The sequence below is a fragment of the Grus americana genome, chromosome 11 (assembly GCF_028858705.1).
Source record: "Grus americana isolate bGruAme1 chromosome 11, bGruAme1.mat, whole genome shotgun sequence".
Lineage (NCBI taxonomy): Eukaryota > Metazoa > Chordata > Aves > Gruiformes > Gruidae > Grus > Grus americana.
In genome coordinates this window covers 1,500,791-1,519,557 of record NC_072862.1, presented here as the reverse complement: position 1 = coordinate 1,519,557, position 18,767 = coordinate 1,500,791, and the positions used below count along the sequence as shown (strand labels likewise).

General features: G+C 46.2%; 1 protein-coding gene across 5 annotated transcripts in view; it reads left to right on the top strand.

The window, feature by feature from the left end:
* Positions 1–18,767, top strand: part of GRM7 (glutamate metabotropic receptor 7) — a 306,193-nt gene that overhangs the window by 161,590 nt on the left and 125,836 nt on the right. For 4 of the 5 annotated variants that reach the window (XR_008578861.1, XM_054838818.1, XM_054838817.1 and 1 more), the window contains exon 4: positions 428–582. The exons of the other annotated variant lie outside the window; for it this stretch is intronic. Coding sequence is in view for 3 of the 4 variants with exons in the window: in XM_054838818.1 (XP_054694793.1) it covers positions 428–582 (155 nt within the window). In the remaining variant the exon portion in view is untranslated. The remainder of the gene's footprint in view (positions 1–427; positions 583–18,767) is intronic. 5 annotated transcript variants of the gene reach the window in all.

Here is an 18,767-nt window from a genome sequence, read left to right as displayed (position 1 = left end):
CTTGCTCTTAAAATATTCTTTATATTATTTTATAAGCGTGACCCTCATCTCTCACTTGCCTGAGTTCCATATTCTCTCTTACTTTAAGCTTACTTTAAGCTTACTTTAAGCTACTTTAAAGTAGCTTAAAATTTTGATAGCATTGCCAATGGCCAAGAGGCTCAGCTCTACAAAACGAGACACAAAGTGAGGGTAACGTTTCAGTACAGTCAATGGCAAAACGATAAGTTTTCCTGGAATCAGGGTTTCAGTCTGAGGACATAGGGTGAACTGAGAGAGCCCCAAGCTGCGCTGCACGGCGCGTTGCTCTGTTGGTTCCAGGAATATGCTGTTGCTGTTCGTTCTGCAGCTGCAACACGCCGTTTTTCCCAAGCGATTACATGCTTAAATGAAATTAATTTGTGAACAAAATGTTCTTTTTCCGCAGGCAAATCCTTGCGGCCGCTAAGAGGGCAGATCAAGTCGGTCATTTCCTATGGGTGGGCTCGGACACGTGGGGCTCCAAGGTGAGCCCCTTACTTCAGCAGGAGGATGTCGCCGAGGGAGCCATCACCATCCTGCCCAAGCGAGCAACCATCGAGGGTAAGAGCTCTCCTGACTCTCTCCTGCTTCCTGAAACGCTGGGGGTACAAAACCCATTGCCCGTAATTTTTTCTCGTATGTGTTTCGTGAATAAACGTGTGCAGACATGGTATGATACAAAGAGTATGAAGTACATTGAGTAAGTCTTCATCTCCCGAAATTTTCCTAAATGTCTGTACTCCTCGTCTGAAAAAGGTACGTTACTTCCACAGCTGAGAAGCTACCAGCAGTTCTTTATTAAAGGCACGATCTCAGAGCTTAGATTCAGCTGTGGGGATCTGACAGGGCCTTTATCACTTAAAAGAAAGTAAACCGAAATGATCTTATCATATCGTGTATGTAGGAAGAGAAAATTTTTTGCAATTTATGTATCATCTCTGAAGCAGTGGATAAGTTTTTTACTGAAGAAGTAAAAATTCATTTTAAAATCAGCAGTTTCCATTGAAACTTAGCTTAAGTTTGATTTCATTCAGATCAAGCACTATATTTATTTATACATAGTGCTTGTGTGCTTCACAAATACGTGTACTTGCACATATACATGTGTATATAAAAATTACGAGAATTTTTTTTCACATAACACATTTCTTTGTCTTCTGAAGTGTTTGTTGTCCGATCTTTCCTCAATTGTTATCCCTTTTCTCTGTATGGATGCTTAACTAGCCAAATGGCTTCCTCTGGGCAAACCAAACTCACCGATTGGAGTCCGTGTTCTCTGTAATATGAACAGAAATGTTCTTTACACGGGAGGCGCTGAGTAAAGAAAAACCCACTCCTCAGCTGGGACGTGGCATTGTGTCGGGCAGGGGCTCCAAAGAGTCCTCGAACATGTTGCCCACATTAAAATAGGTTCTGATGTCTTCATTCACTGGAAAACCAGATATTTACATTCGTTTTTACTGTGTCGTTAGTTATTCTTCTCAGGTATATAATATGCTTCATCTTTTTATGTTCTTTAAACCCTGGAGGCATTTTCACATGTTACTTCTCCATAAATACGTAAAGTTGATAGACAATGAAGTGTTTTGTTTCTGAACACCAGGATATTTTAGTAATCTTTTCATATTCTCTGTATTCATCCCTGAGGGCTTCTGACACAGAAACAAAAAGCCTGCCAACAGTACACAGAAATAAAAACTTTCCAAGTTTGTTTGTTTTAAAATATTTTCTTTCTATATTACACATTAACCACATTGGACAAAATGGGAAACATGAGGCTTGCTTTGGGGCGCAGTAAGTGACAACCAGAGAGTGGAAGGGTTCAGGTATAGGAAGTAGGTTAAATAACAAATGCCAGCGTGTTTAGTCTATCTGCAAAAAAAAAAAAATACATCCTTTGAGCCCGCAAATACCTTCTGATTCAATGAATATATCAGACTATTGCCTAAAAGTTGGCCGGCTGCATTTGGCACTCGCAGCCACGTAGGTTGTGCGATGACGTGTTTGCGATGCTTACATTACGTTTTGCCTGGGTAGATAATCGCGTTCATTCTTCAAGAGCGGGTGCCATACAGCAGGTACGCATTTTGAGTCCGTGAGTTGCGTGTTACTTTCCGGAAAGGGGAAACCCCTCAGCCAGAAGTAGGTACGGAAGTGCTTGTAGGAGCGCAGAGGCAGGGGAAGGTCCCGGCACAGCAGCTGCACTCAGTACCCGATGGCTCCTGGCTGCTCTGTGACCGCTCGGAAAGGTTCAGGCTGGTCCTTACCTTTGTCAGCCCCGTTCATCCATCCCTAATCGCCATCTGTATCTGCCATCTGCTTAGAGCTGTCAGCAGGAAGGGTAAAGGGGTGGTTAAGAACACGGAGCAAATTCCCATTCTCCTGAAGCAGTTTTCCAGAACTCAACATTTCCCCTTTCGGAATGAATCCTTTTCTGTTTCATCGGCTAAGAGAAACCTCCAGTGAAATCTGTTACTTACAGAAATAAGAAATCCTTAGGTATTAGCATTTCTTTGCTTAGCGAGGCTGTTTTCTGTATGGATTGTCTGCCTTTCTTGCATTTAGACTGCTGGATGTTGTTTTGTTTTTCTTTCTGTTGTTGTAGTAATTTCATTTGGCTACGAATCCAAGAGAACTGGAAAGAGACATTTTAATGTTGTTCTTTTATCATCCAGCAATGAACATCTGCTTCCTAAAATTTAGTAATGCATTTCTTTTGATGAATACATAAAATAAATGAAATAAGAAGCCTTGATTTTCCCTATAAATCGATGGAAACAAACTAAATTAGCAGGATGGAACTCGATTTGCCCTGAAGGACCGTGTCTTGAGCAGTCTCCCAGCCTAGCAGTCGCCTTTCGGTGCAGTGGTGTGCAGCGTGCTGCCGCCTGCGGCTCACGGGCCCCGGGTCAAGGCAACAGCTTAATTCCCACTGGGTTTGGTGAGGAATTCTTTAGCAGGGATGAATAATTATTTCACTCCTCAAGAGCATCTTCATTTTTTTCTTTCCTTTTATCGCTGTGTTAAATAGTATTTGTAATGCGTTAGAAAAAGATTCCTAGCAAACTTCACTGGCAACAGAGAGCTCTGCAGCTCCCATACCTCAACCTGAAATACGTGATGCTGCTAGCCTCTTCTCACGCTTCAGGGAAAGATGTTAGGCTAAAAAGCCAGGAGATGTTATGTTGCATTGAAAATTAATGTGCCTGCACACTCAAGTGTACATGGCACCCTTTGGATTATCAGATTTTTGACATCTGTAAAGCTATTGGTCACGTAAGTGCTAAACTAAAACAGTCATTATACAGAAAAAGACATTTTTCAAATAACGCTTCTCCCCCAGCCATGACTCTTCAATTCAAAACACAGACGTGAAACGCGGGTGTGTCGGTGCATTTGCACCTATCTGCACATATGCTGTGGGCAGGTCCTGGTTTTAGTAACGGTGGGTATCCCAGCAGCGCACAGAGACTCCACTGAGAGTCTGAAGCGCTCGGTCTCCTGTAGAATCAGCCCCCAGATACGCAGTGATTTGTCTTGATAGTTGATGTCACCCTTGGGACAAACTTTTCTTTGCCATAGTCCCATGGGGTGATTTAGGAGATCATTACATGAACTGAATTCATTCATCTGAAGTCAGTCTTAATATAGCCCGATTGTGTTTGATGTGATTATACTGAAAGGATAAAGTTGCATCTTATTTGCATAATTGCAGTAGACAGTGAGCCAGAGGAAGTGCACACTTAAATAGTAATCACTTTGTGAAAACTTGTGTTTGAAACAAGCTCCATAGCCAACTTAACCAGGTGTCGATGACGTTGAAAGGCTTTGCAAGGTTTTTGGGGAAAAAGAGCAGAATGTATTTATTTTTAGAACAACCGTGGCAGCAGAGTATGGTATTCTGCTTATCGTTACTTTGAACTCTTCCAAAACAAGGTTGTGATGGGGTGTCCTCATGCCCACAGAAGATGACTAAAACTTCAGGCCAGTCCTGAAGCTCGGCGTGGGCTCAGGGGAACAAGCACAGGGTGTTGCGTTGCAGAACTGGAAGTACCCGTGGGTGTGAGGGTTTGCAGACCTGTGCCTTATTTTGGGTAGTCTTTTACGCAGAGTATATCCTTGTAACGTTTTTGTGAAGAGGTGTAATTAACCACAGAATGAGTGTTAGTGCTGGAAGATGAGAAAAATTAAACAGTTTAAACAACAGACAAAAGATGTATTTTCTAATTAAAGTTTTAATGGGATGTAGTATTATTATTACTATTATATTCATTTTACAATAACACAGAAATGATGAACATCTGTGGCTCTGCATGCATTTGACATTCATTAAAACAGCAACACAACAGAAAAAAACCTGCAGAAAGTCTTTCTTCTCCAAAACGTATTTGGTCGGATTTTACCTACCGCTGCTTTGTTCCCCAGAAACCCTTCTTCTTCTTCATTCACCTGAACAGAAGGATAAACTTTGCACAGGGGGGAGATTCCTGTGTCACTTTGGTGTTGAAGAACAGAAAGAGTGCCTGGCTAATCGCGGGATTAGCCATGAAAAGGAGCAAGTGGGAGCTGCAGGAGGATTTCGGGCAAGCAAAAGCAGGCTATTATGGAGTAATGATGTGATCAGGGTCGTGGTAAAAGTGGGAGATGTTAAGGCAAGTATAACAAGTTCCCAAAATTTCAAGTGCCAGAGGGAAAATGGAAACACAGTGGAAAATGAAAAGAAAGGTCGAGATTTCAAAAAACAAGTGTTTTGTTCTTGCAGTTCAGCTGAGCTACTTGCCTCCAGACTAGCAAATTACTGTACATGGTTGTCTTTTCCGTAGGCAGTGATAGTCTAAGGGAAAGTGTTTCATTTGTCGCATTTTTCATTTGAAGTCCCAGAAGCTTTGTAGACCATCCAAACCAGCAAGAAACAAAGCATGGAAACACCCCCTGGATTCTCCTGGCTTGGACCATTGTTCCAGCTGCAGCTTCCCCAGATGACGGCTGGGATGAACTGCAACCCTGTTTCTTTGTAGATGGAAATTAACTTCTTCCACACTCATCTTTTTAATCACAAACTGACCTTTAAGTATTCCACTGCCACTTTACCTCTTCGTGTTTCAGTAGGTTTAATAAACTTTAGAGCATTTTCTCCTCCTCGTTATCACTGCCCTACCCAAATCTAATTATATGTTTTAACTGACTGGGGTAGCTCTATTACACCATACAGATGTATATAACAGTTACCTGGATGACCCTCTGATTAAAGGTGATAACATTACTGGTCCAGACATCAATTAAAGTTCTCCCTAGCAGGCAGATTCAAAGTCAGGAGTTCCTAAATTCTTTCCTGGAGGAAAAGCAGATCTTTCTGCCAGTGATAAGAAGATGCCTGTGGCATAAGAGATGGAAAAGCCTGATCTTTCTGGAGCAGGTTTGTGCCTTGCTTGCTGAATTCAACACAGAAAGCTGTTAGACAGTGCCTGTCCAGAAGTTATTCAAGTCCAAGGAATAGGGTCAGGCAGATGGTTGTGGCAGAATAAGCATCTTTCCCCTTTTTGTTTTTTTCTTTCCCATTTTTTCTTCTAGTCTAAGCCATAGCTACACTCCAGATTTTAAATTTGCTTATATCAGTCTGTAGTATCTGTTCAGATCAAAAAAGGCTCATCAAGCTCCTTCAGGAGCGTGGCAGCAGAGAGCGCGCGTGATAGGTGGAACAGTAACATTCAGGATGTTGGCTGGACCTTCAAAAGGTGGCCACAACTCTCTGCATGGCAGCCCCGCAATATATTTTTGTCAAATGCAGTGTCGCCACTGAAATGCGGAAATAAGCAGCTTTATTTCTGCAAAAACATTCCTGTCATGCAACGCCCGGATTTGTCCTTTCGCCACTGGTCCCGTGCAGACCTGGGTGAGGTGCTCGGAGCTTGCCCGGGCGTTGCAGCCAAGGTGGTAGCCCTGGGCTTCCCTCCAACCTCTCGCTCCAGGCTCAGCACAGGAAGAACTAATACCTGGTAAGCCCTGGATAATACCTGTTAGTGTCCTGTTAAGCTCCACGTATGAAGTAGTGAAAACTAGTATTTTCGAGAGACGGTGGTAATTCTGGATGCTCTTTTGTCATCTGCCCGCTCTGATACACTGAGGTTTGCAGGATCTGTAGAAAATATTGGACACCTTCTTTTAGGAAATATGAATCATTCAAAAGACCTAGAGATAAAACAGAGATAAGTCATTTCTGAAAATCGTAGCCGTATTTTTTAAGGAGTCCAAATGCCTCCAGTAGCTCTTACAAAGTTTCAAAAATAAATATATATAATTTCCTGTAATTAAAAATGTCTCTCTGTTCAGGGATATCTTAGAAATTATTTTGCTCTTAACCTCAACTGTAAAGAAGATGAACAACTGTCTACTTACCTCTTGCTTTCTGTTGTTCCTATGCCTCTTTTCAGTGTGAAAATTTTCGAATTGGGCTGTTATACTGTGGCTCATGTCGTTAGCATCCATGCTACTGACTTAGCACTTTCAGATATCTGGTTCTTCCTCTAACTTTCTTTCTTTCAAAATATTTTTACTTATCTTTCTTACTTATATGTGATCTGTTGTCATGGACAACAGCTCACAGTGAAATGAAACCAAGGAGAGGAATGGCTGTGAGAGAAATACAGAGGCTAATATATATATATATATAAATGATGCTAATTATTTTGAAAGTCTGATGAAATGCTTTGCCAACGATGAAAAAAAATATTCTTTATGGTCTGAGATCAGAATTTGATGCAACTAAACAGTGGGATTCAACTACACTTAAGATTGATGATGCAATTCCAGCAAGCTGTGGCTGTGGCCGAGGTTTGCAATCTCGTGAAGCTCTCCGCTATGAGGTTGAAGGATGGCTCAAATCCAGCACAAGGAAGTGCATAGCTATTTAAAAAAACCAGAAGCATTGCAAGTGCTGTAAACCAGCATAACTGTCCTTGAATTTTTCAGTTGTTCGTCTTCCAAATAGATGGTGAATTGTGGTTTTAATGTTTTGTTTTTATTTCCAACAAGAGCTGATTTGCTTCTTTTTTGTTTGGGCAGTATTAAACCCATAAAAAAACAATGAAAGAATAGCAATTTAAGAAAAAATTAGAATGAAATTATATCTCACTGTTTAGTGGCTCTCAAATATTTTACCTTCACGTCCCCAGTCCAGCAAAGCAAAGGAGCTCAGGGTTCATTTTCCTCTGTGTTAGAGAGAGTATTGAATTTCATCCAACGTTAATAAATACCGGCATGCTGTTTTGTGTCTCGCTATGGCTGCTTTTACCCCAGGATGTTTTTCTGGGAAAGATGTGCTTTGTGCAGCACTTACCCACCTCCTCCCTGCACAGAACAGCCTTATATCTCATAGTAATATTTGTAAAATAATCAGGTTTGGATTCTTTTTTGTTTTCAGCCTGCTTCAGAATCTTTTACAGTGCTCTGTTGTTCGCCAGCTTTTTCCCTGTGTCCCTGGGGCGAGAGCGTGTGCTTTTAAGAGAGTAAGTGAGATGGAAAGATCTGGCTGGGGGGGGTTGGTTCAGCCCGGGCTGCGGGGGCCAGGGATCGCTGCAGCCTCGCCATAGCAGAGCCCGCGGATGCCAAAAGCCAGAGGGGACACCCCTCATAAGGGAAAAGACGGAAGAGAAGTAGCAGGGACCGTTGCTCCCAAATTTGCTCATTCTTCCCGTTACCTCCCCTGAATTTTCCTCCCATCTCCTTGCCACCGCCCATCTGACCTGTTTTACTTTCTGTACGGCTTGAAAGGCTCCGGCATCAGTGGATTCCTTCTTCCTTGGCACCTCCAGGGCGGCTGCCTGAGGGCGGTGGGACCAGCTCCGCAGTCTCCCCGTCCCTGCACTGCCAGCAGCGGGCTCCGGTGCCTGGGAGGGGGCGCACGAGCATGTTCGTCTCCAGCTTCTGGGGTTTTAATTAGTGTCATTGCAACCAACAGCAATCAGGATAACCTTCGCGGCCCTTTTGGGTCAGTAGTTTGAGAGCGCGACTCTGGTTTGGATACTTACCCCTTACAAGTAAGGACAATTTATATAAAGGTTTATTTGCATTTTCCCCCCATGAGTAAATTGTCTTTACCGGCTTTGAAATTAAAATGGTAAGGGTGTTGTGTGCTCATGTTATTGAGTAAATACAGAAAGGTATCATCTGCTGAGATAGGTTTGTTATCCAGTACGTTTTGTTGAAAAGATGCTTCCAAACGGCACTTCATGTTCCTTATAGAAAACCCGTTAGCTGGCCAAGCGCAGGTAGAGGAAGAATTTACCTTCTGTATCAATCACAAGTGTTTAAAGTCATTCTACCTGCAAACTTGTTGGGAATGTATCTTTCCCAACGCTGACGAAGCCGTTAATTGAATTTAAATTAATACTATGGTTACCTGGGAATCCAAGACACACTCGCAGCCTTGAGAAGTCTATTGCGTATTGATTCCAGCCTGTTGAAAAGCCACTCTGGGAGTTAAGATTAGCTTTGATTCCTCCTCTCATTGCCTCTTGCCTGTGTACGTACAGGCTCACGCCACAGGAGCGCAGCGTGCGAGGACAGACGGCCGGACAGACGTACGGGCTGGGCTGGCCGCTGCCCAAGTGAGCGCGCTTCAGCTGGGGTGCGTAGCGAGGCAGGCATCGCGCCTCGCTTGTCTTGGACGCTCTTCCGTGCGCTGCCAGTTTGAAGCTTCGTGATGTAAAGCGTGCTGCAATTAAATGTTGGCTTAAATGCGGCGGTGCCCAGCCTCCTGGGATGGACAGATGTGGTGCTGCTGCAGATGCAGGCAAACAGGGTCTGCTCCCCGACGGCGGGCAGGCAGCGTACATTCGCTGTGGTGTGGCAGTAGCAATGCAGTGCTCGAGTTTAAACGGCTTTGCGGAGAGGTTTAGTAAGTTCAAACAGACAGTAGCTTAAGGGTAGCGTTATTTTTTAATATGTGGATATAGGGAAGCTAAGAAACACAATTTTTATAAAGTTTCAATTTAATGTTATTTTTATAGTTTTCTTTTAAATGAAGGCCTTGAAGCTTTCAGGGTTTTTTTTCCTTTTGTTTAAGATTCCCTGTAAGTGTTAGTCACTGAGAAATACAGTCCCAGCTGCAATCTCTGTGCTGCCGCAGACTCGAAGGAAATGCCCCGTAGTGCTCCAAACCTGAGCTCCCATGAGGCAATGCTTTCAAAAAGCCACATACTTTTGCAACTCAAAATGTAAGCTTCCACGTCATTTCAGTGTAATATTTTGCAAAAGTTACACATCTGGCTGGTTTGTGGTGTTCAGTTGTTGGAGCTCTTCTGGGATTTCGTAGACAGTTTGCAGGTGTGATCTTTCTAGAGTATTAAAGAGAGTTACCTGCCCCTGCTCAGCGCAAGGCACAGCTCATAACCACAGCAGCATTAGCAAGACATTTCATCACAAATGGGCTTTGAACCAGTACCTTTCCAAACGGCCTTGCTGCTTCCTAGCAAAGCAATTAGGTAGAAAGCTCTAATTGGACCATAAAGAACCACTGTAAAAGAAAGACTTGAGGAGCTTTCTCTTCAGCCCCTTGAAATGAGATAAAGTGCTCACCCAACCTACAACAGCCGAGGTGCTTCTCTGATCTGAGCCCGCCGTTATTCGTTCTGTGGGTATGCGTGCGTGTCTCGATATTTCTGTATTTTGTGTAGTGCTCCCAGGGCTTCTGTTGGTATTTTCTCGTTGATGCTCATATTTAACTGTTATTTCAGGACACCGGAGATTGTGTGGGTGGTCGTTTGGAGAGAGAGATGTGTTACACGCGCGCGCATGCACAAACTAGAATGGTTGGTGCGGTAAGAAGAGGTAATTCACAGAATAATATTTAGCTATTGATCGCTGTTCAGATATATCATCAGTGGTCTTTGTTTCGAAATACCCTGAATTGCATCTTCTGAAGAACAATTTTCCTCTCAGTGATCTAACACTGAAGTTGTCTGAGCTGCCTGTTGGGCGCATTTGGGCAGCGTATTTCCACCCAGAAAGAAAGCGTTTTATTTTTAGAAAGCCTGCTATCTTTGTGTGCCAGCTCCGGATCTGCACGGGATCAGGAGGCACCTCCAAGCCTTCCTCTGCAGGTTTGCTCTGCGCAGAGGGCGTTAATGGGTATCCGTGATCAGAGCGGCTTCACGGGGGAGCATTTCTTCCTCCGCGCAGCAGCCAGCCATATGCTGCTTCCCAGCGTCTTTGCGAGGTAGCAGAGCCAAGGGCAGCTTAGGCTGGCAACCAAACTTTCCGTCCCCGCGAGGGGTGCTCAGCAACACGTGGATGGCACACAGCGAGCACGCGAAGACGGCAAATGCCTGTTTCCTTTACGAGCCCCCCAGATTAGGAAACCCTTGTGCTTTCTAGTGCTGTTAGTCTTTGCTTCTGTGCAGAGTTTCAAGCCTCATCTGTTGATAGGAATTCATTTTCTGTTTGCTAGTAAAATTGGCAGGATTTCCAGGATCGGTGGAGTGAAGAAGCTGTGGGGACCTCACTGGCCCCCGCATGAGCGAGACCCTTCTGGGCTGCTGAAGCAGGGTGGGCTCATGGAGAATTATAACAAAATAATGTTTTAGTTTGGCATTCTGTTTAGGCATAGAAACAGAAGTCAAGAAAAGATTTTACCACCTTCTCCCACTCCTTCGGAGCAGTACTGGCACCGACACCACGCCAAGCACAGCGCTCGCGTTGTGTTTGCCTCGACTCAACCCAGCCGATGCAGGGAGCCGAGAGGATGTTACGGTACCGAGCTGGGAGCATGAGCGGTTTCATTGCCGACAGAAAGGAGCGGGAGAAGGGAATTAGGAGGGGTGGGTGGCGAGGTGTTCCCCTAGTCCCTCTGAAGCATCATACCCTGCGGCTGCCAGCACAGCAACCCCAGATCTGGTGCTGCTGCTGTGGGGACGGGGAGGGAGGGGAAGAGCTCTCCTCTCCTCTTTGCGCGAGAGCTGAATCTCGCCTGACGTTTCGTATACTATAAATTGAGAGGTTAACACATTTTTCTAATTCACAGGAAGTATATTGGCAGAGTACTGGGTTTGCCATTACATGTGTTTATAAAATGTGTTTTTCACGTAAAAAAGAAATTGCAGGAGCTTTCTGAAATAAACGGGGGGAAGTACCCATGAATAGACCCAAATATCTAGTTTTAGAAATGCCACAGATTGCTCCTAATGGAACAGATAATTTTCCATCTCTGATATACTGCTTTGGCAAAGTAAAAAGAGTTTAATACAGTAAGTAGCATTTCCAGTCCAGTGCCTGGTGGACTACCCATAGATGGTACAAAATAGGCAATGAAGAATGACACGTATTTGAGCAGAAGGACCAGTCTCTCTTAATGTTTGTTCACGTTTGTGACGAATTTGGGCTCAAGAAAGAGCTCTGAGTAAGGACTTTGGGATTAGGTCCATGGATACTAGGTGACCATTTTCCCTTACAATAATTACAGTGTTTTAACTTGGGAAGCTTTAGACACTGAAATTGGGGGCAGCGAAACGCACAATACAAATACAATCTGCTCGTGCCATAAGGTGATGGAAGAAATAAAAGGTTCAGTCATCAGTCTTTTCTACAAGGGTTATTTTTTGCAACAAGAAATTAAAATAACATTAATACATGAGAAATTAAAATGAAAGAAACAAGATCCCCCTGCCATCTGCTAAGTAAATAGCAGTGTGGCCCATTGGAGGAGCATCCTTGGAGGGAGAGGCAGAAGCCAAGATGGAAAGCCCCTCACCTCCTGCTCCTCCCGGAGCATCGCGCCGTCGGCAGCCACCCTGCGCGCACCTTCGTGTGGGGTTCGCATGGGTCGTGACGCCAGGCAGGTTCCCGGGCGGTCGCAGAGAGGAGCGGAGATGCGTTGCACCTCGCGGCATCCAGCAGCCCAGCTGTGTCACTCCCGGGTCTCGTTTCAGTCAATCTGTCCGTGCCGTTCGTGCCCTTCCCCACCCCGCTGCCTGGAGGGTGAGGGGCAAGTGGGTATGTTCAGCACCCCTCTCTGCTGCACATCTGATATCAGAAACGTCTATTAAATCCCATGTGTAACTCATTCATCTATATTAAATCCTCACCAGGATAACTTTAATATATTTACAGTAACGCATTACTTCCACTCTGTTTAAATTCATACATCTCAACGTTTCTTTATCTTATCAGCTTTTCCATTACGCTTTACAAATGGTAATAAGTATTAACTTGTTTAATATTTCTTTTCCTCTTTGGGGTCAGTTTTTCTCTGTCTTTGAAAGGTAGTGAAAGCAAAAGTTCCTGAGTTCTCAAAAGAAATTTGTTTTCTTTTGGTATTTCTGACTCTGTTGCTACGACCTAAAAAGATTCTGTCTATAGACCAGTTAAAATTAGTCTCTGAAATCCTCTATGACTTATTCTTTCTCTTTATTAGCAAGCCATAAAAGAAATACTACTTCACAATCTCTCAAGCAAAGCAAAACCAAAAATGTTTGAGGCTTTCATCATTAGAGTAAAATGCAAGTATGGCATCCCCGTTTGCAAGTAGCGGATTAATATGCTTCCATTATAGGTTAAAAATACGTGTTTATTAGTGCCTGTGTTTTCCTGCATGAGTAGCTATTGATTAACTGTCGTAGTTCTCGCCGTGGGGACCTGGCGCATCCCGGGAGATCTCTGCGGGCTGCTGGGGCTCCGTGCACACCAGCACACGTGAGCTGTGTGGTTCCAAACCAGGCTGAGCTCCGCTGGGTGAGACGGGTTCAGACACAAAAATAAATGTGCTCATTTTAGGAAGTGGACAGAGATTTCAAAGGGTTTTCTTGTTGGGTGGGTTGTTGGGTTTTTTTCCTTTTAGTTTGCATTGTTAATGCTTGAATGCTTGTAGGCTTTTGAAAGTAATAATTTAGGGAATAATACACATAATAATACACATCATTTCCTTAAAGATGATACGATGAATGCTAAAGTGCCCACTTCACTCATGCTGGGTTTGCAAATCTGCTTCGGGAATGCGTTTTCATTTTGTTGACTGACTGCGCGACAACACTGTAACGACCAAAGGAAATGGAAAATAATTTAGAAAAAAATCCTCCCTGTAATCACATATGCTAGCTCTTTAGTAAAGTGAAGCAGGAGTCAATAGGTCAGTGATCTTGATCTCTTGGTAAGGGCGGATAAACACAAACCTTTTGTCTCCTGGTTAAAGTATAATTGTAGGATGGTGAAGGCCTCTGTGTTTGCCAGTAAAGATACCCTCTGTGCAGCTTAAGGAAACGTGTCCTGAAAGTGCCGTTGTCTTTGTTTCAGTTACATGCCGTAGTCCATCTGGAAGTTAATTCGGCAATTCACGTGTGTTCCCGTGGTTGCTGTAACGCAACCAGTGCGCTCCAGTTTGCCTCAGGCTGCCGCTCTGGGGCTGACAGGGGATGAAGGATGCGGTCGTGGGAAACCCCCCCTTACTATGAGATGGGACAGGACGGAGAGATTCTGGTGTAGGCTGTCACCATCCCCCTGACCACTTTCAAACCACTGTTAAAACTAGGGGAAGGAAAGAAAAAGATGTAGAAAGAGAAAGCACGAGCTCAGTGTCTGAGCCGTCAGTGATCACTAATCCCCTCCACGGAGCTTTCGGCCGATTTCTATTCACCCTCTGTTTCTGCCGCTCCCTGCCACCCTCCTGCCTGATGCTGCCTCCAGCTCCAGCAAGGAGCAGCTCTGTCGACTCCTCCGGCGGCGCTGATGAAGGACCGCCGGCTTTACTGCAAGGTGGGCAGCGCGCTCTGGAGCATCTCTCCGCAGCGGCGCAGCGGTGCGCTGCTGCCCTCGGGGAGCAAGGCTTGCCGGGGACGCTGAGCACTGCGCGTGCTGGGAGGTGGGGCAAATTAATTGGCGTTTTCCCTGCCAGAAAACTTCCATTTTCTGTTGGGCGATGGGGTCTGGGGGAGCAGGGGCTGTTGGTGCAGCCCAGGCGCTGTGTGTCCAGCCCCGCTGCCGTTCCCCCGCAGCAGCAGGTGCTTTGTGAAGTCAGAAGCCGTTCTCCTCTCTTTACAATTCCCGCGTGTGCACAGTGAAGGGTGCCGAGAGCTCCCGTACACCCCTGGCATCGGGCTGCAGTCAGCCAAAGCTTTTTACACTTGTTGTCTTTCCTCCCTCTTAACTAAGTTAGGACACAGTTAATAACGTGATTAATCATACAAGCTAAAGAAGGACCAGGCAAACTAAAGGTTCCTACTAATGCAATATATAAAAAACATGGGGCCAAAAAAAAAAAAAAAAGAAAAAGAAAAAACCTGTCACTGCTCTCTCAGCTCTGCTGGTGGTTCAGCAGCAGCTCATTGCGCACGGTCCTGATGCATCTCACCTTCCGAAAAGCAATTGTTAGAATTTGTAAGAATGAAGTATGAAGTGAGTGGCCTCAAGTTGGTTATTACTACTGAAAAGAGAATGGTGTCATTGCTGGTGATTAATGATTAAGCCTAATTAGAGTCAGTGGTTTGCTATTACACTGATAATCAGAGAATCCCAGACTGGTTGGGGTTGGAAGGGACCTTAGAGCCCATCCAGTTCCACCCCTGCTGCGGATGGCCCCCGCTAGCCCCGTGCAGTGCTGAGGCTTCAGTGCGTTGCCCACGAGGAGGAGCGGTACCAGCACCTTTGCTTCTCTACCCGAGGAGACGAGGGTCTTGGCTTTCTTCCAGCACGGCACGTACACGAGCGCTCGCATCGCAGTAAGCTCCCACAGGTATTTCTGAAGTGAAACTAAACTTTTATTTCTCTCTCTCTCTCCCTAATTTCTTTCCTGGGGTACTTGTAGTGGTTAACCTATTCAAAGTGGCCTTCGATTACCCTTGTAATGAGGAAATACTTTTAATCCTTGTTTTCAAGTTTCTGTGTTTCTCAGTTTAATTACCACTTCAAATAGCATAAATTTCCAAAGAAAAATATTTTCTGATCTCATGGAAGGAGTTGCTAATGACATCTGGAAGTTATTGACATCCCTTCTGTTCTCCGATGTCGGGGCGCTGAGGCTGCTGCATTAGGCTTTGCTGCTGACGATATATTGCACGGAAAGAGCCTGTTCGCTCTCTGGCTCCATCCCTTGGCTTGTAACGGTCGTGGTTCCGTGGCGGTTACAGCCCGCTGCTGCGTGCAGGAGTCAGGGACGGCAGGACAGCGGTCGGGGTGCTGTGCAAAGAAAGATGTCGAAGGTATTTTTGTGTGTTAGTATGGGCGGTGACGCGCGGCTGAGGCATTGGGGTCCAGGGACGCGGCGTCGGTGGCGTGGCTGCTTCCGAGCAGGAGGTTTGTGTGGCTGCTGGCCCTTCCGCGCCGGGGTGGCGATGCGCATCAGGAGTGGGCGTTGTTTGCGGCTGGAAACGGCTCCGGAGGCTTTCCAGCTGCGCAAGCCATTACTTAAGGCAGAAATTAAGTAGCGCAATAGCCTAGTTTTGTCAGTTTGGGGGTTTTTGTGGGTTGTTTGGTTTTTTTTTCCTGGAGAGCCAGTAGATTTATGAGATGAAAGCTAGGAAGAAACGAAGCCAGGTTAGCTGGGAGCGCATCTCTGCGCCTGGCTGGTGGCGTGGGATTTCTGCCTGGCGAGGTGGCATCAGGCTGGCAGGGGCCGTGGACGCTCCTCTGCACCGCGGGGGTGCGTGAGCCAGAGCGCTGCGGAGCCCCCGCTGTCTTACAGCAACGTAGTGCTACTTCGGATATCTATGTTTCTCATGCTGTGTTAAAGTTTGCAATAAGCAGTTCACTTACATGGGGCCGATGCAAAGTTTAATATAATACTGCAGCAACTTTAATTTGTGGAATTAAATTGGTGTGCTTTAATTAAAAAAAAAAATACCTAAATCACACCTGAACTCTTTCTTTAATGTCTCCTTAGAATTTAAATTATGTTTTTAGCTTTGGCAATTATTTAAAATGCTGATGTGTCAATCCCCGAAGAGAGAATACTTGTCTCGAGTATTGCCACTTGAAATTTTGGGAAGCCACACAGATGTTCATCTCCTCATTATGGAAATAATGTATTTGGTTAATGTGTTGGTATGAAGAGAGGGGAATACAAATTATCTTGCAACTTGAGAGCCATTTAAAACTTTCCTTATGTTTAGACTGCCTTATTCATCTCTCCTGAGGCATCTCTGAGGAGAAGGGTCCCCCAAATCTGCCAGGTTTGGAAGCGTCGCTGCCGGTTGCCCGTTGCCAGCAGCTCCGCTCGGCGCGGGGCTCTTACTGCCGGGCGTTTGTGTCCCCGGGAGGAGGCGTGCTCTTTGCTGGGGATGAGGCTCGGGGGTCCCCAGGTGCTCTCATTGCAGCCTCCTGGCTTCCGGGGTGCACGGCGGACACGCAGAAAAAGGCGGAGGGGCTCTGAGCCGGGAACGGGCAGAGGGCACTTGCCTGGTGGTCCATAAGGCTGGCCGGGACCCCAGAGGGGCTGCTGAGCTGGGGACCGGGTAGCCCCCTGAAACGGAGAGAGCAAACGCGGGGGTGGTGAGGGCATGAGGAATGGGTGCCTGGAGGGCGTCCCGCTCCTGAAGCGTTTCAGTCAAAGTGAAAAGCTTTTTCCTTTCCCTGAAGGCTGCAGGGTATTTCGATGACAAGTGCTTGGGGCGACGCAGGCGTTCCTCTGCGGGGCTCCACGGCCCCGAGGGCATCGAGGACAGCCCGAGTGATTGTACCGACCCCCCCGCCCCAGACACCGTCCCCGTTATCTTTGTCTGTTCCCATACAAGTCTGAGCGCTTGTTCTGGATAGTACCTTGCGGTTCGATGTCGTTAACGCACACGGTTGGAGCGGAAGCCGAAACTTTGTGTTGGCAGCATCAGCTGAGAAGACTGGAGGGAGAGAACGGTAATCGTATCGCTCTGTCTCGCATCCTAGCACGCTCTGGCTGGCTGGCGTTATTAAAGCTGCCTTATAATCAAGAAGTCAGTTGTTAAAAATCAAGGAAGTTAGTTATTTTTTTTTTAAACGCTTTGAGAAAAAAAAGGAAGGGAAGAATGCAATGGAGTTTTCGGCTAATATTTCCTTAGGGGTGTTATCTCCAGGGGAATTTGAAAATAAGATTGCTGGCGTATGTAGAGGTTTAACCCGAGACGTGACTCCGCCGTGCACACTTATATCGGGTCCCCAGTGCCGTGTCTGCACGGCCGCTGTCGTGCCGGGGTCCGTGCCGGCTCCGCCTGCCTGCAGCTGGGGCTCGCAAGCGTCTGCCGCGTGTGCCGCGGAAATGAGGGCTCTGCAGAAAGAGGCATCGTGTTCGACAGCGTTTTCAAAGAGCCTTGTTAGGTTCATCTAGCCAGTGTTACCATGTCAACGGTAAAAAACGTGGCAACCCTCCGTGTCCGGTTTGGGGGGGCTGTGTATAAGTACGGGTCTGTGAGCGTGCATGTAAATTTTAGGATACACAAATATATTTACATATCCTGTAATTATTCCTGTTGACGTGGTAACACTTCAGCGAGGCACAGGCAAATGTATACAGAGGAAGAAAGAAAATTAACTCTGTGTATTGAAGGAATTGAATGCAGGATATATTTGAAACCCAGTGAATTCTGCAGCCTGGGGCTCGGGCTGCGGCCGCCCGTGTGCGTGGGGGGAAGGAGCAGCCCCTCGCGCTCCCCTCCCGCGTGGCGGAAGCCAGGTACGTCTCAGCATCCCTCGGTACGCGGCTCGCCCTGTTCGCCCACTCCCGCTGCAGGCAGCGGGAGGACGGGCTTTGATTTTTCTTTCCCGTTTTGTTTGCTGGGAAGGTCTAACAGTGCGACCGAGCGTTGATTTGGTTTTTGCACGTTGATTGTGAGTGCGTGTGCCAGGACGGCACGGCCGGGGGGGTGCATTGACCATCGCCGGGGCTATTTGTGACTTTACGGCTCAGGATTTAGGTCGTGTATCCCAGGAGGATGGAACGCTAACCTTTGTGTAGCATCGCTGTTGGTCCTGTTCCTGGCTCCTCTGCCGAATCAGAGCACGGGGGCAGGGGTGGTGTGGGGTGCCGAGAGGTTGGGGTGCGCTGGGGACACCTCACCTCGGCACTCCCCCGCAGCCCTGGCAGCTCTGACCCTCCCTGTGGTTTATTTTGGCATGCTCGTTATGTGTCCTGATTGATTTTTACTTTTTATTATTATCCATTTTAACCTGTTGAACACATTAAAGGGTCACTGCGTTACCACGTAGATGGATTTCTGTATTTTTATCCTCATTTTACATTATGCAAACAGATGACTGGAGCTTAAATGCTTTTAAGGATACGCAATGTGCGTTTTGTCTGCCGCGGCTATCGAAGGGAAGAAAACCACTCTCATGTTCTGCATTTAGATCTTCCGTGCCTTTCTGATCGCACTGCTCTGCATTATTCAGCTGGAACAGGCCAGCTGTGGAGCAGCTTCTCCCGTGCAGTCAAGAAGGGTGGGAAGGAAGAACCCAGAAAACCGGTGGGGAGAAGGCGTCGATGCCTACAAAGGGATTTGGTTAAATAGTTAATTGCAAATGAAAACCTGAAATAACAGCTCAGAATTTGAGGGTAAGTATTATTAATAGGGACGAGTGATCTGCATCCCGAGCCGTGGGCCTGGCGTGCCACCGCTCTGCTCCGTGTCCCTGGGTGAGCCACTGCTTACCGCCGCCTGAGTCTTACTGCTGCCGGCTGAGGTTCCTGCAGAAGCTGATCTGTTTTTCAGCACAGCAGAAAGCAACAGATAATTTTGAGAAGACTGGGTATGTAAATGAGAGGAAAAGCAAGCTATTAATTTTGTTGCCTTGTG